Source organism: Anser brachyrhynchus (assembly GCF_964034855.1).
Source record: "Anser brachyrhynchus genome assembly, chromosome: 2".
Taxonomy (NCBI): Eukaryota; Metazoa; Chordata; class Aves; order Anseriformes; family Anatidae; genus Anser; species Anser brachyrhynchus.
The window spans coordinates 37,538,240-37,553,332 of NC_137695.1; the positions used below are offsets into that span (position 1 = coordinate 37,538,240).

At 44.8% G+C, this 15,093-nt stretch overlaps 1 protein-coding gene across 2 annotated transcripts in view; it reads left to right on the forward strand.

Annotated features, from left to right (window-relative positions):
- PLEKHA8 (pleckstrin homology domain containing A8) overlaps positions 1–15,093 on the forward strand; it is a 27,061-nt gene continuing 11,968 nt past the window's right edge. Inside the window, exons 1-7 of one of the 2 annotated variants that reach the window (XM_080579675.1) lie at positions 1–296; positions 8,710–8,826; positions 9,390–9,545; positions 10,858–10,982; positions 11,636–11,794; positions 12,691–12,731; positions 13,454–13,611. In XM_080579675.1, coding sequence (XP_080435801.1) covers positions 209–296; positions 8,710–8,826; positions 9,390–9,545; positions 10,858–10,982; positions 11,636–11,794; positions 12,691–12,731; positions 13,454–13,611 — 844 coding nt within the window. In that variant the 5' untranslated portion in view covers positions 1–208. Of the gene's footprint in view, positions 297–435; positions 867–8,709; positions 8,827–9,389; positions 9,546–10,857; positions 10,983–11,635; positions 11,795–12,690; positions 12,732–13,453; positions 13,612–15,093 lie in introns of those variants that run through there. The other variant, XM_080579676.1, reaches the window with a different exon arrangement.

A 15,093-nucleotide genomic window follows, 5' to 3' on the forward strand; every position in this document is an offset into this window, starting at 1 on the left:
TCCGCACAACACGGGGGGCGCGTTCCTATTGGCTGCGGCAGGCCCCCTGCCCCGGGCGTTCCGCTCTCCCCTCCCTCCCCCTTTCGCGTCCAGATCGCGATTCCTAGACCCGCCTGCGCTAGCGTAGCGCTGCGGGACCGCTGTTCGAGCCGCTCCCTGCGCTAAGAGCGTGGGGGGCCGGGCCGCGCAGGGCGGGCGGCGCCGCGCTATGGCGCTGGGCCCCGGCGGGGGCGGGGGGGGCGGGGGGGCGGCCGCCATGGAGGGGGTGCTGTACAAGTGGACCAACTACCTGAGCGGTGAGCCCCCGGTGGGGCCGGGCAGGGGCTGGGGGGGCCGGGCAGGGCTGGGGGGACCCGGGGGGACCCGCATCGGGGCGTTGGGGGCACTGAATGGCTGTCCCGGGCGGGGGGGGGTTAATGGGGTTAATGGGGAAACGCTGCTGGGTCGGGGTGCGGGGGGTTAGGGCAGCCCCGCTCGGCTTTCCCCTTCGGACCCCAGGGCTCCGGGGGTGGTATCGGTCCTCCCCCATGGCGGTGTGGTGGTTTAGTTCGCCCTGGGTCCAGCCACGGGAAAGTTTTGGGGTGTTTGGTTTGTGCGTTTCCAGCCCTAGTGCCCGTGCTCGCACTGGGGTGTGTGGGACGTGTCGGGGCCCCGCCGGGTGACCGTGCCCTTGGCACCGCAGGATGCGCCAGGACCAGCCGCGCGGGTCTGCCACCAGAACTGGGCTCGTTCCATCCACGTTTACCTACTTCGTTCCTACCACCGGCACTGACCTTCGCTTTCAGCCCACAAAAGCAGGATGACGCTTCGCACACCTCCGTCTCAATTAGTGCAGGGCGAAGGAAGCTTTTCCTTGGGTGCCAGAGGTGTGTCACAGCTGGCAGCTGGCTGAGCTTTTGTTCTCGACAGGGAATCTGTGATGGAGGATTGAAGCATCTTTCTATTTCATTGCTGAAACTCCGCTCTGGTATTAAATGTGATGGTCAGGGTCAGGGTTACTCTGTGTCTTTAGGGATAGCCTTACTCTATGTCTATTCTTCAGTTGTCAAAAGCCAGTCTGTTACGTGTTTGAGAACAGTAGATCGGCTGTTCTGCAAGCTAGCTATGCCTACATGTGCTTTCTTTTGACATATAATGAAGACTTCCTGCCCTGAAGGCATTGGGTTATAAATTTATGCAGTGATGCAGAAAGAAATACACTGCTGGAATATGGTGTTTATCGTAGAAGTGGTAACGAGGGACTGAGAGCCAGGAAAACCTAATTTCAGAGATTAAAGGAAGCGTGAGGTTGAACGAGGGCTCAGCGGGTCATTCAGGGCAGTGCTTCTCTCAGTATTCTGACACCAGTCTGCTTTTCCACTTGTGTAAGGGTAATGGTGTACACTAAAAGTGGGGAAAAATGTGTGTTGTCTGTATGTCAGTGTATGTCTATGTAAATATACACAGCAGTTATCCCGTACCCTTTCCTCCTAATAATAAGGAACACCTCTCTGTTTCCCACAGTCAGAGAGCAGGTAGGACATTCACTGAAAGAACAAGCTCAGATCTGTGAAAAAGGAGAACTGCTTGCTCTTATTGCAGTGAGAGAGGAGCTGATGCAGTCGGTTGGTAATTGAGTCTTCTCTGGGAATTTTGGTTTTATAGTGTATTCTGTCAGCACCACTGTGAGAGGTGAAGTCCACGCCGAGGTAATTCCCCACAGCCCTTGGGCAGGGAGCGAGATCTGTGTTACAGCCTACCCAGTTATTGACAGCAAGAACCTTTCACAAGTAGGAAACGCGTTGGGCTTTCCGTGGGCAAAGGTTGGAATGCAGGGTTTGCTTGCCAGCAACTGAAAGGCAGGTCAGCCCGCCTTACTGCTCAAACAAGTTATCTCCATTTGTAAGAAATGTACTTGTTTGCTTTATGTAGATTAGGATAAACCGAGTTAGTGTTGCTTGATTTCTGCTTGGAGATAAGTTTTTCGCTGGCATTGATCCTCTGCTCATGTTGTGATTTGTACATGCAGGTGTTCCAGGCTGCCTCTGAAGGCTGAGTTTGGCTTTAGCCTGAGAGAGCTTAGTTTTTAGAACTTAGCGGTGTTGTATCCCCGGTACAGCGACTTCTCAGTGTGATGATTGCTGTTCTTGTAAGGCCAAGCTAACTTTGCCAGCTTTGGATCATATGCTCCTATTTATGTTCCCCATACTCACTTGCTCACTTCCTTTTGGAAACTGTCTCCTGTGTGACTGTCCTCCTGAACTCCAGCTGTGAGTCACGCTTCTTGTCAACCAGACCTTCTGATTAATAGAAGAAATTTCTTTAGTCTTTGGGGATGACCTGCTAACAATAATCTGAGATTTTTATTTATCCCAAGGCTTGCAGAATGAGCAAGTTATTATTTACCCACAGGGAAACAGTGGAGTTGAGGAATGCCTTCTTTCAGTTGTGTAACAGCTTGGCACTTTCAGCTGATTTTTCTGCTGAAGTTCGGTTAAGTTTGGATCTCCAGCATTTACCTGGGACGCTTTACCTGGGATAATTGGCCGCAGGAAGGATAGAGGCTGACTGTGGAGGGTATGGTGTGTATCAGGTGTTGGCTTGTGGATCAAAGGCAGCCTAGTCATTAGAAAGAAAACTGCTGACGGCCTCCACTGATTCGCCTAGTGTTCTTGATATGCTCAGGCAAGTGGCTTTGATCACTTTCTTCAGAAAGCTCACTTTTTCCTGTATTTAAATATTCTCTTTTTTAATTGTGCTGACTAACTAACTCGTCTTCCCTGAAGCATGCTCACACTCATGCAATCACTAGTGACGCTGCATCGCGCCACGTACCACGGCTGGCTCCTCCTATCCACCTTTGTGGATTGCTCACCATCATTTTATTGTTGCGCTCTGAATTCTTTCCTGTTTATTTCCAAGATACCAACACCAAGCAGTAGTTTTCGGGCTTCGTGTAAAGTTTGAAGTTACTCTTGTCTCTGCTGTTTCAGACTTCCCAAACTTGAGGGGAACACTAAAGAAAATGTGAAAGAGCGTTAGTTTTTATAGCTTGATTCTGGGTGCAGGTGGATGCATAGATCCATGGATATCTGTATGATACTGCTTAGAGCAAGTCTTTGTTTTGGGAGTTTAAGAAATCCAACCTTTTAGGATGGGAGCCACCTCCCATCTGTTTGATACCAAGCTCTGAAAATAAGGCCCTCTGTTTGTAGAGATGGAGGAAGTAATTGAAAACTTCACACTTAGATAAACATTTGGTTCCAAAAACGCTTTTGTTTATAAATCTTTTTTTCCTTGTTTTAGCTCTCTGGGTATAGTCCAGTTTCTGATTGCATAAAATGAGAAGTCTGGCTGTTGTGGAGGTGGAACTGAACAACAGAGGTGCCTGCTGTCTTAAGGGAGGTGGTGTGACCAGCATTACTGACCACAGCAGCTGTCAGAAACCAGGCATTGGTTTAGATGGGTGACGGAGTCTCACCCGGGACGCTTCAGGGACTGCTTAGGTCATTCTCTTTGGGTTCTGCATAATCGTTTGTGTGGTTTGACCTTTCTTATCAATTCCCCATAAGCGTGCCTCCCCCGCCCCCTGCTTTTTCTTCCTGCTTTTGTCACACCTTTTTGGAGTTGAGTAAGGTGCCTGGCAGCAGAGAAGTTTGAGGCTGCAGGAACGGAGAGCCGTGTCCCCTCTGTCCTCTGTAGGGGAAGGTGCAGGAGTGACACTGCAGAGCCTGCCCGGCAGCACTGCGTTTCCCACTAGGTATGCTGCTGTACCGGCGCCTCTGCATTCTGCCCTTCTGCACTGGAGTAGCTGGGTCAGACAGAATCAAAAGGTGTGGCAGAATGACGGCAAAAAGACAGCACCTTGTGTGTTTGGGTAAATCTGACGTGTTGGCTCAGGCGAGCAGGATGACCACACCACAGGTCGTGGGTGCCCCCAGGTCAGGCAGGAGCTGAGGAAGTGTGACCAGAGGAGGGAAATCCCCAGGAGCTTTCGGCAGGTGAACGTTTTGTTGCTGATAATAACTCGAATTAGTGTGTCTGAGCAGTGACCTGGTTTACTGCACTTTTGCCTCTGTCGCTCTCAGCAATCGCTTCTCTGCCCTTCATCCTTCCACTGCCCCTATTAATAATGCCTCGTTACTGGCACGGTGTTCTCCATTCCTCACAAGCATGGATAGCTGGCCTTGGGCATAAAACTCGTTTGCAAACATGCAATCAGTTGCCTTGTGAAGGCAGGCTGCTCTTCCACCGCTGCTAGCAACAGCACTGAGGAGGCACACAAGTTGTGCCACGTTTGTCTGTGCTTCTGCTGCCCTCACGGGTGGGGTTTTGTGCTGCCAAATCGTTTCACCATGGAATTAAGGCTGCAAAATGCATTGCAGTGCCTCAGATGGTACCTTCACAAAGGTGGGATTTTGAAAACTCTTCTGTGCATTTGCAATGTGAAGATTTTTATTGCCTTCGTTCCCCAGGGATATCCTTGTCCATCAGATGTGAGTGCATTAAGAGCGTAGCTTTTGGGCTGGTACGAAATGTTTGTGTTGTGCAGATGAGGAAGTGCAGAAGGTCTTCAGCACTGCCTGTGACAGCTCAGCAAGGTAACGGGAGGCTGGAAATAAGAGCTCTTGACTCAGTCCTGTGTTTTGGCTGGTGGAGGCACATCCTCTAGCTGGAAAATTTGACTTCCTTCATAATTGGGAGGCAGATATTTTAGCAGTTACGTCTTGGGAAGATGGTGTGTTCTGGGCAACAGCCGCTACCTGGAGCAGGCTGGGTTTTAGCAAAGGTCCAAAATTTATGATGTTTGTAGACTTCTGTCAGCACTAGCAACTGGGGAAGGACCTATTGTGGCTTTTCACTTGCTTTTTGCAAGCTAGCAGCACAGCTTTAGGCTTGTTTGTGCTTTTTCAGCAGCTCTCATCTGGCTGTCCGTCTTTGAAGCTGCAGTTTGTCTGTCCCTGGGTGGTGGGAGATAAAGTTACTTGCTTTGCCCAGGGTGGGATGAAGAGATGGATGGTGCCTGTGCTTGCTGTGAGATGCTTCTGACTATCTGGGTTCTCTTGTGACTTGACAAAGAAAAGCAGGGAGCTGCCCCCTGCTCTGCAGCTGTGCTGGGGGCTGCCACAGAGTCGTACTGGCAGCCTGGGATGTGAGCAGCAGGGATGTGATGAAGGCTTTAATTCCCGCTGTTAGGTGGATGTTGCTCTAATGTGGAAGTACGTAGTTATCTCCTACCCACACTAAAAATATGAATTAAGGTCAAAGAAATCCAAGGACTATTTATTGCATAAGTTTTTCTAAAGACTTAACGTTGAAGCCCAAGAAATTACTAAGCATAAATTATTGCAAAATTCTGGTAGGAAGCGAGCAGTAATAAAAAGCCTGAGTGTTTTGCCTTTGTGCCTTTTAGAAATGCAACTGGAACTGGCATCTCTTAATTGCAGCTTGTTTTCCAGGTCATCAGTTTGACTTCCTGAGTATGTAATTCTCCCAGATGGTTTGGCTTTGTGGATGTCTGTCGTGATCTATGTGTATTCAGATGGTTTTTTCTTCAGGCTTGGCACTTGGGAACTGGGGCTTTCTGGAGCCTGTGTTGTGTAGCGTTAAAGTTTGAATTAAGTCCAAATTTCAACTTTATCAAGAAATGTCAAGTTTGCTCAGTGATAGCTGCATCCAGACTTCCTGAGGTGTAATGATGGAAGTAGGCAGATCTTTCAGACTGGGGGAACTTCTGGAGAAACACGGAATCCTCAGCAGGCACAGGCTGCTTAAATATCTGTTGTGGACAATATTAGGTCTTGCAGGTACTGCCGGTGCTAACTTTAAGTTTCACAAAGGAGTGCAGTGTGCATTAGGACCTGAATCAGTGGCTGCTGAGTTGTCTGGAATCTCTTTGCTGGCTTCTGTGACTGAGCCCTTAAGGTATTGCTTTCTTTTCGTGTGCCTTGAATTTTATTGTCTGCCTGGGTTTTTTGTTTTTCCTTTTTCCCTCCAGCAAGGTCAGTTTTTATTGTTAATGGCTCTGTGCCTCTAAGACAAGCTGTGGACGTCTGAGCTATGTTTTGTCCTGCCCGTACACCAGCAGTATGAATGGGCTTAGTAAATTCTGCAGAGTTGTGTTAGCTCTATCGCCACTAAGACCTGGAGAGGTTCAGCCTTAACTCTTTATCTCAGGTGAAGTCTGAATGTTTAGTTCCAGAAACTGTAATATTCTTACTGGAGTTTATGGGGAGGGAATAAAACAGAATAAAAACAGGATTTGTGTTCATGGAAATGTCTTTTTGCTGCTTTCTTTTTTTGTATTTTTTTTTAATCTGTTCTTTGCCTGACTGTGAATGTGAAGCTACTCCGACTGAAGATTGTATCCCTGTTGTACTGTACAGGATTTGTCAGCCACACATTATTTTTAGCTGGTTGTTTAGGATAACCTTCCCATGGCTGCTGACTCAGTGTCACTGAGTACCAGGTGGTTAGTGCATCTTCTGACACAATCCTGCTGTGATTTCATTATTATTATTGGTTTCCTTTTATAAAAATTGCTTTATTAGGATAACAGTTGTGTGCAGAAAATATAGGCAATTGCTGTATATATACGTGTGTGTGTCGAACAGCGTATCATTGCACTTTTAATACCCACCTAATAAAGAAGAGTTAGGTTCTGCAGAGCAAGACAAATAACCGCTGATGTTGCAGATAAAACCCAACCAAACAAAAACCTCCAAATATATTGACTCATAACATTTTTAACCGGCATCCAAAGGGAACGGAGGCAGAGCGCTGTGTATGTTGGCTAATTGATTGCACGGCCCTTGATTGATGGCCTGCAATTTGGTTTTGAGCATCAGCTGCAATTGTAAGCTGCAGGACTGAGGCTGAAATTGTTCGTGTGCACCAGCAGGATCCCCAGACTGAATTAGAGGCTTGTATCGACTGTGGCACTGGGTGTTATTTAAAGGGTTGGATCTGTGCCACCGAGTGTCTGAAGCAATTAACTGCTTGTCTCTGCTCAACAATCGCCTCCTTTTTTTGCAAGGTCCCCTTATCAATAGTGACTTTTAGGACAGTTTCTTTAGTTTGGTGGCAAGACAAATAAAACCCAGTCTTGTTGTTTTCTTTTGTCACTTTTTAAATTTTCATTCTTGTAATTTTTTCCTTTCAAACAAAATGAAGTATGGAGAATATTTTGGCATTTAGAATGCTTTTATATTCAAGACAATGGAGGAACTCTAGAAGAGTGTGAAGGATATAAGTTAATTTGTTTTCCCACAGTCCCGAAGGATCAGTAACCTATAGGTTGTAAATCCGGAGTTGGTTTGCTGACACGGCATGGCAGCCTGGGTGTCCTGGCTCTGGCCCTGGCCTGGGGAGCTGCTTGGTGCTGCTCAGGAATGAAAGCTGATTTCCTCCAGTGACAACGTTGTGGTCTTGCTTCTTACGTTAATGAGCTTCAGCTTTTAATTGGAAGTAAAATGATGGCTGGTGTCTTGCTTGTTTATGTCTTTTTGTACCGAAGAAGTAATTCCAAAAGGGGTAATTTAGTTCTGAGGGTGGGCAGCAGGGTGGGCAAAAGTGGTAGCCGGAGCTATTGGTTTTGGTTTAGCCTGATGTTTTCATCGTCCTCTTGGAATGGATCCAGGAGCACAAGTTATTAATTAGGACTGTTTTTTATATGGGCAGCACAGGAGTTCCAATAGCTATTGTTAAAGATGGCTTTCAGAAACTGTTTCGTCCTCTGTCTCCTCTTTACCTTGATTTAGGATTTTCTTGCCCTTGTTTTTGAAGCTAGTTTGACTAGGATTTTCTGTAGGAGAAGAAGATAGTTTTGGGCCCCTCAGTACAAGAAAGACATCAAGGCCCTGGAGCGCATCCAGAGCAGGGCTACGAAGCTGGTGAGGGGCCTGGAGCACAAGTCCTGTGAGGAGTGGCTGAGGGAGCTGGGCTTGTTTGGTCCAGAGAAGAGGAGGCTCAGGGGAGACCTCATTGCTGTCTACAGGTACCTGAAAGGAAGGTGTGGGGAGCTGGGGGCCGGCCTCTACTCACAGGTAACCAGTGACAGGACTAGAAGGAATGGCCTCAAGTTGCTCCAGGGGAGGTTCAGGTTGGAAATGAGGAGACATTTCTTCTCAGAAAGAGCAGTCAGGCATTGGAATGGGTTGCCCAGGGAGGTGGTGGAGTCACCATCCCTGGGGGTGTTCAAGGAAAGGTTGGACGTGGTGCTTAGGGACACGGTTTAGTGGGTGACATTGGTAGTAGGGGGACGGTTGGACCAGATGATCTTGGAGATCTCTTCCAACCTGAAAGATTCTATATGTAAGGCAAGACTGCTGTGGTGGCTTTTGGAAAGAGCAAAGGGGAGGACTGAGGAGTGAAGGAATTGAGGGATAGTGGTCTGAAAAGGTGGCTTGGGGAGAGAGAGAGTCAGTGATACTGTGTTAGCAAAAGTACTGGGAATGAGACATGGCATCTCAGGAACATGTCGCTGGGGTGTAGCTGAAAGCCTTCGAGCCCAGCTGCGTGCAGGCAGGGCTGCCTGCAGGATGTGATTGTTAGCAAGCAGTGGTTGTGGTGTACAACATCCAGGCCTGTCATAAATCTTACCTGTTCAAATGGTTTATTTTTCCTGGGGGAACCAAGAATCTTTGGGGCTTTATTTGCAGCAAGTCTTGAATTAGGGGTGGTGGAACTGCAAGGAGAGAAGTAACTGAGAAATTTAGTTTTGTTTTTCAGGCTGGCAGCCTCGGTGGTTTCTTCTCTGTGGCGGCATCTTGTCCTACTATGACTCTCAGGAAGATGCCTGGAAGGGTTGTAAGGGAAGCATCCAAATGGCTGTGTGTGAAATTCAAGGTAAGTATGATACAGTGACACAATTGTACAAAGTTTGTCCGATAAGCACAGGCAGCATTTGAGATGAGATTTCAGGACACAAAAGCTATTTGTTTTTATTTCGATATTGCGCTTTTGTAGTAAATCAGTAACTTGATTTTTATTCAAGTTTGTATTCTACAGTATTTTGAAAATGTTACAAGAGCTGCAAAGCTCTACAATAATGAATATTCTACGTGGAGGTATGTTACTGTTTTATGTGAGCTGTGGTGGAAGAGCACATCTTCCAACAATTCTTTGTAGGCACAAAGCTAAAGCTAGGAATATGAGTAACCTCAGTACTAGGTCTGCTCACCTGTATTGGGTTACTTGCCGTGCCTTTGAAGTGTGACTCCTGGATGATGCTGTATTGATCATAGAGCTGTCTTTCATAGCCTTTTGTCCCAAAATGGTAGTGGGGGAGGTTTGGGGCTATAGATTCGTACTCTCCCATTACTGTTTGACCTGCCACCTAATATCTGTTGGGATATTCAGTTGGGCTGGGAAGGGCTGAAGAACTGGCCTGAAACCTGTGTTGCTTCCAGTTCATCCTGCAGATAACACACGAATGGACCTGATCATCCCAGGGGAGCAATACTTCTATCTGAAGGCGAGAAATGCAGTTGAGAGGCAAAAGTGGCTGGTTGCGCTAGGAACTGCCAAAGCCTGTCTGACAGACAGCAGGACACAAAAGGAAAAAGGCAAGAACTAACTTTTCTGGCACATACTTTTTACTTTTTATTTCCCCATCCTTACCTTAGTAGATGTACACACAAAAATGAGAAAATCAGTACTTGAACTCTGCATCCAACCTGTGCTTCTGGTCTTTGGAGCTACTAAACATCAAGCCATATGGGAACCCTAGCTGGAAATCTCAGGCATTAGCTCTGGCATTAGTCCAGGAATCTGAAAACTTTGGCTTTTCCTTAAGACATACTATGTATTAATCATTTGAAAACTGCCTGTTGATGGCTTCTGTGAGTACAAGGAGTGACTAGCTCCTGGCTCTGGGTCACTGGGACGCGGACTGTTACTGTTTGGCTATGTATGAAGGCAAGACCCTCACTAATCACAGACAAATTAATTTCTTTCATAATTCCGGGACTCTAACGTCAAAAAAAAATTACTTCTGAAAAATCTCAGATTGACTATTAGTCATAAAGTAGCTGAAGTACTCTGTCTAGATCTGGGTTCACCAGTACAAGAAATACATGGACATACTGGTCCAGCAAAGAGACACTGAGATATTTTAAGGAAATATCTGATGGGAGAGCATAAACGAGATGGAGCCAGACTCTTCTCAGTGAATGGACAAGAGGAAATGGGCACAAATTTAAATACAAAAAGCTCCATTGGGACATGAAGAAAAAAAATGTTTTTACTGTAAGGATGATAGAGCACTGAACAGGTTGCACAAAGAAGCTGAGTCCATCCTTGGCAGTATTCCAGACCTCACTGGACTTGGCCCTGAGCAAGCTGCGCTAGATGACCCTGCTTTAATAAGGGGAATCAGACTAGCTGGTCTCCAGCGGTCCCTTCCTGCCTCAACCACTCTGTGATTCAAGGATATATATTAAGTGAATCCATTTGTGTTTAAAAGTACATGTCTTTTCCCTCCAGTATTTTTCTGCTCAGAACCCTGATCCTTTAACTCACAGTGTAATTGTTTGCCCTTTAAACTACTTAATGAAAACAAAAAGATATGAAGGGCTTATATTCTATTTAAAAAGCCCGTTGAGGTCAAATGTCATGTACTTGCTTTTTCCTCTGGGTTCTAAGCCTAGCAACACACTGTTCCTGCCTATCACAGCAAATAGAGAAACATTTTTACCTGTCATGAGCATAACTTATCTAGCTCAGTCTAGCTCATTTTTTGGGGTTGATTGTAAAACGTTTTGAAATAAAGAAGTGTTGATTAAATTAGATTGGATAGTATTGTTGCAGCAGCTTTCTAAAATCACATACTCCAAGATGGATACAACAAATTTAACTTATCTTTTGTTTCATTTTTAGAGTTCACTGAAAACACAGAAGCCTTGAAGACTAAAATGTCTGAACTTAGACTGTACTGTAACCTCCTTGTTCAGCAAGTGCATAAAACTAAAGAAGCCAGCATTTCTGGTGTATCAGAACCAGAGGTATGATTACTTTTTCGGTGTAGACCGATTCTGTGAAGTCTTGAGTGTTCTGAACCCTTCTGGTTAGTCAGTGCAGCATTCATTCACAGTTATTTACTGTCTGTGTTATTCACCCTCTTTCTGCTGAGGACTTGTGGGAAATAGCATACCCCCATAATGGTTCTTGTTTAAATGAAGTAATACTGCATTGTTGTTGGTAATGGGATACTTCATTCTACATGTTTTTCAGTTGCAGTATTTTTTTGTTTGTTTGTGGGATTTTTGAAGTTACTGTTACCCTCAGATTAATCTGTATCTATTTCATTTGTTTGCTTTCATTTCCCATGTCAGTGATGTCTACTGGAATACAACTGTTGAATACATCAAGACTTGTATTTAATGTATTTAACACCAGAGATGAGTAATGTAAGATACAGCTGTTAAAACCCAAGTCTGCTCTGCTTGTTGTAGAGAGAGGCTCACAGAAGTTGCAATGTTCTGAGAGGGCATAGCCCCAGTAATTTGTGGTGCCAGTTCTCTCATCAACTGACCCTTTGCATTTTAATTTGTGTGAAACAAGAATCGTGACTGTAGCAGTCATGGTCTTTGTAGACATTAGCTGCTCCAAGTTGATCTTTTGTGTTGAGTCTGTTCCAATTGGTTTCTTCCCACAGAGTGGGATTGATATGGGAGCTCTGTTGAAATCAACCTGTGACACTTTCCTGAAGACTCTTGAAGAATGTATGCAGATTGCAAATACTGCCTTTACTTCCGAGTTACTGCATCAGACCCCACCTGGATCCCCGCATTTAGCAGTTCTCAGAACAAACAAGGTAATGACGAGTACCCTTTTCTACCAGCCTTGGCTTGGAAGGTACCATTTTGTAAAGTAGCATTTGTGGAAGCAGGGAATGAATTTTTACTCCTACTGTAGCTAGTAGTCCTCCACTAGACCCGTTCTGGTATTTCCTGTGGCTTGCAAGTTAGGTAGGGCAATTTTTTTTAATACTCACTGGCCAATCCCTTAACTTTTAATGATGGGTGAAAGCTGTTAATTGCTGACTTTCAGGGCCTGATCCAGCTGCAGACAGTGGTGTTTAAAAGCATCCTGACTATATGGCAAACTGGTCCGTTGTGGGAGTTCACAGCAATTACAACTCATTTAAGTTACTGCAGCATCACATCTGTGTTAACATGCCAACAGGGGCTAATGAACTTATCTTTTCAATGACAAGGACATTTTCTTGAATCTTGAATCCACAGCTACATATGTAAAATTGGAGCATCTCTGGCAAACAGCAGATTAAAGTGTGTGTAGGAACGTAGATTCTTCACTGCCTCTGGGAAGTGAATTCACTTCACTGTACCTGGTATCTGGCTTCACATGACTTAGCCTAGTTTTTCAGATTTCTTTTTTAAGTAAAGAAAATGTCGTTGCAAAGAACACCTTGCCCTAGTTTTGTTCATGTACTGTATGGCATCTCACTTGACACTTGCTAACTAGCTTCTGAAAGAAGTCTTTTTTTTTTTTCTTCAATATATTAATGTTATGATTTTGTAGCAGCTTTTCACATTTCTCTGTACAGTGACTTTGGGTCAGAAGTAGTGAGTTTATGCTTTTTGGCTTTTCTGCTGACTGCAGTTTGGGTTTATTAAAAGTTCAAGAAACACAATACAGTCTTTTTGCTATAAAGGATGTCTCTCTATCCCCCCCCCCCTTGTCTTACAGATAAAACACTCAGTCTTGTCCAGCCACACCTCAACAGAAAGGTATAATAAGAATTACTATCAGTCTTTCTGATGTGTTTTGGGTAGTGTCTGTTCTTTCCGTATTTTCACTTTGATATTACCAGTAGTGGATACAGGCAGAATTGTATTGCTCTAAGCTCCATACTTGGAAACAGATGCAATAAAAGAGAGCTGCCTCGCCTCACTTAATGCCTCTTCTTTCTGAGTCCTTTCCTTTTTATTTTTCTCTTCCCTGGCCATCCACCCAGTGAATTCCTGGCCAGTCACCAAACATCTCTCTCCACTTCAGTGCTCTTTCCTGCACGTTAGGTTCCACACCATATGCTTGTAAAATCATTGATGAAGGGTAGATTATTATTTGTGGATGAGATGGCAAGAGTGTATATTATGTATTTAAAAGCAGTAATGAAGGGAAGTTGTTTTACCTACAATGTATGCCTGTGATTTCCTTTTTTTGTAATCAGTTAAACTTTTTTTGATTGTGTCTCTTGGCAGTGATCTTTATTAAAAATATACGCTATATTTTGTAAGCTGAGGTTGAATCATTAATGTATATCCTACTTGCCGCAGACAGTTAATAATTCCTTTTATTATTGTAGACACGTCATTTTTCCTCAGAGAAGCCTGTGACATCATGTAATTTCTGGCAACTGTTTTTCCTGTATTGCTGTTTGTGTGCCTTCACAGAAGGAAGCTTACCAAGCAGTGTTTTGTACTAACCGTTACTCCTTTGCTTTCTTCAGGCAGATGGAATTGAATCCCTGTGAAAATGGCTCTGTAAAAGCAGAAATTAACCAGCAAGAACAAACCCTTATTAAAAGTCTGGCGTGTTTAAACCTGGAAACAAGTGAGGAGTGTAGCGATGTTTCTGTTGAGGATCACATAGAAGAGAATCTGGCAGGTAAATATATATTTACCACCTTTTATCCAGAATCATTGCTCCGTAAGTGGAGGGAGGTTTAGGCTGCCTGTGAGAGTGCTACTAATACTTTGCTTCCCAGGAGAGGGAATGTCAGTGTAGTTTAGTCTGATATCTGCCTGTTGTCAAGTCTTCTCAGCATAGCTCCTGCCTTTGCTGACAGCTAACGTAGGACTGAATGGGGAAGGAAATTAAAAGTTTTTTAGGACAGGTGCAGGCTCCTGTTGATGTTGATTGACATGAAGAACAATACACTGTGGCAGAGGTTCAGCTGCTCTTGGCCTGTGGACAAGCATTTAATTCCCAGAGGCCCTCCTCTGGGAAAACCAGCACCTCCCCTATTATGCAGGGCTGCACTGTCAGAAGGGTGCATTGAAGCTTTATGCGCCTCTGTCAGAGGCGTTGACCTTGTAGTTGCTAATGATTGTTCTGGCAAATCTGTATGGAAAATAAAACCTTTTTTTCATCCTCCAATTGAGAGTATAGTATATATATATATATATGAGCACCTTATTTCTTCCATTGCTTCACCAGTAGTATGAAACTTGGAGTTGTGTGTGACTTTGGTAAAACACTTGAACCAATTCCATATAAAATTCCATCCATTGTAGCTATATTGTTAAAGGCTTCTGAACTTTAAATGTTTCTTGTATAGACTTAATTTTATGTCTCCTCCTTCTGTTGAATGTGTTGTTCTTCAGCAGGAGCTTTCTCTGACTCACTGTTATTCTAAAACATCCATATGCCGTCAGTCAAGCAGCTACTCTTTTTAAGCCTAAATGCAGGGGCCTTCCGTAGTATTCTGTGTGGAAGATGTTTTTTTCTCCCTAAAAACTTCTTTCACGTTTCCTTTTTTCCCTGCAGAGCATGGCTAAAGTCTCATTCCTCCTACCAGGCGTAAATGGTTCTTTTCACCCAGCACCAGGCTTAGTTAGTGGTTCTACAAACAGCTTGCTTTCAGGCTTTGCTCAGAGGAAGAGAGTTTGTTGCAGTTGGATCTCTTCGGCTAAGTTCAATTCCACTTCAGGTCTCTAAATGCTCAATGGCTTTTGAAAGTATTCCTTTTCTGGAGAGGCAGGGTCCCTGAGAAATTCTGGATGTTATTTTGGTGGTATGGCAGTAAGATGTGCTGTGGTCCACGGCCTGTGCACTGCAGATGCTGCTGAGCATATCACTTTGCTTCTTGACCTATTACCTGCAGTTTTCCATGAGGTCAGAAGGTCTCGCCATGTGTGGATGTGCCCTTTCTTTGGGTATATAAGACTTACATAGGTCTTCCTTTAGAGGTGCTTGTGTAGTCTGTTTGTTTGAAACAGAAGCACTTGACCTGAAAGAAGAAATAAAATAGACCGGAGAGAGGGAAAGGCAACTGGATCTTTTTCTGGCAAACTTTAAGACGATTCTTACAAACTGGGGAGAATGTAGCAACCTTTCATGTCATAGCAGTACCCATCTGAGCAGTCT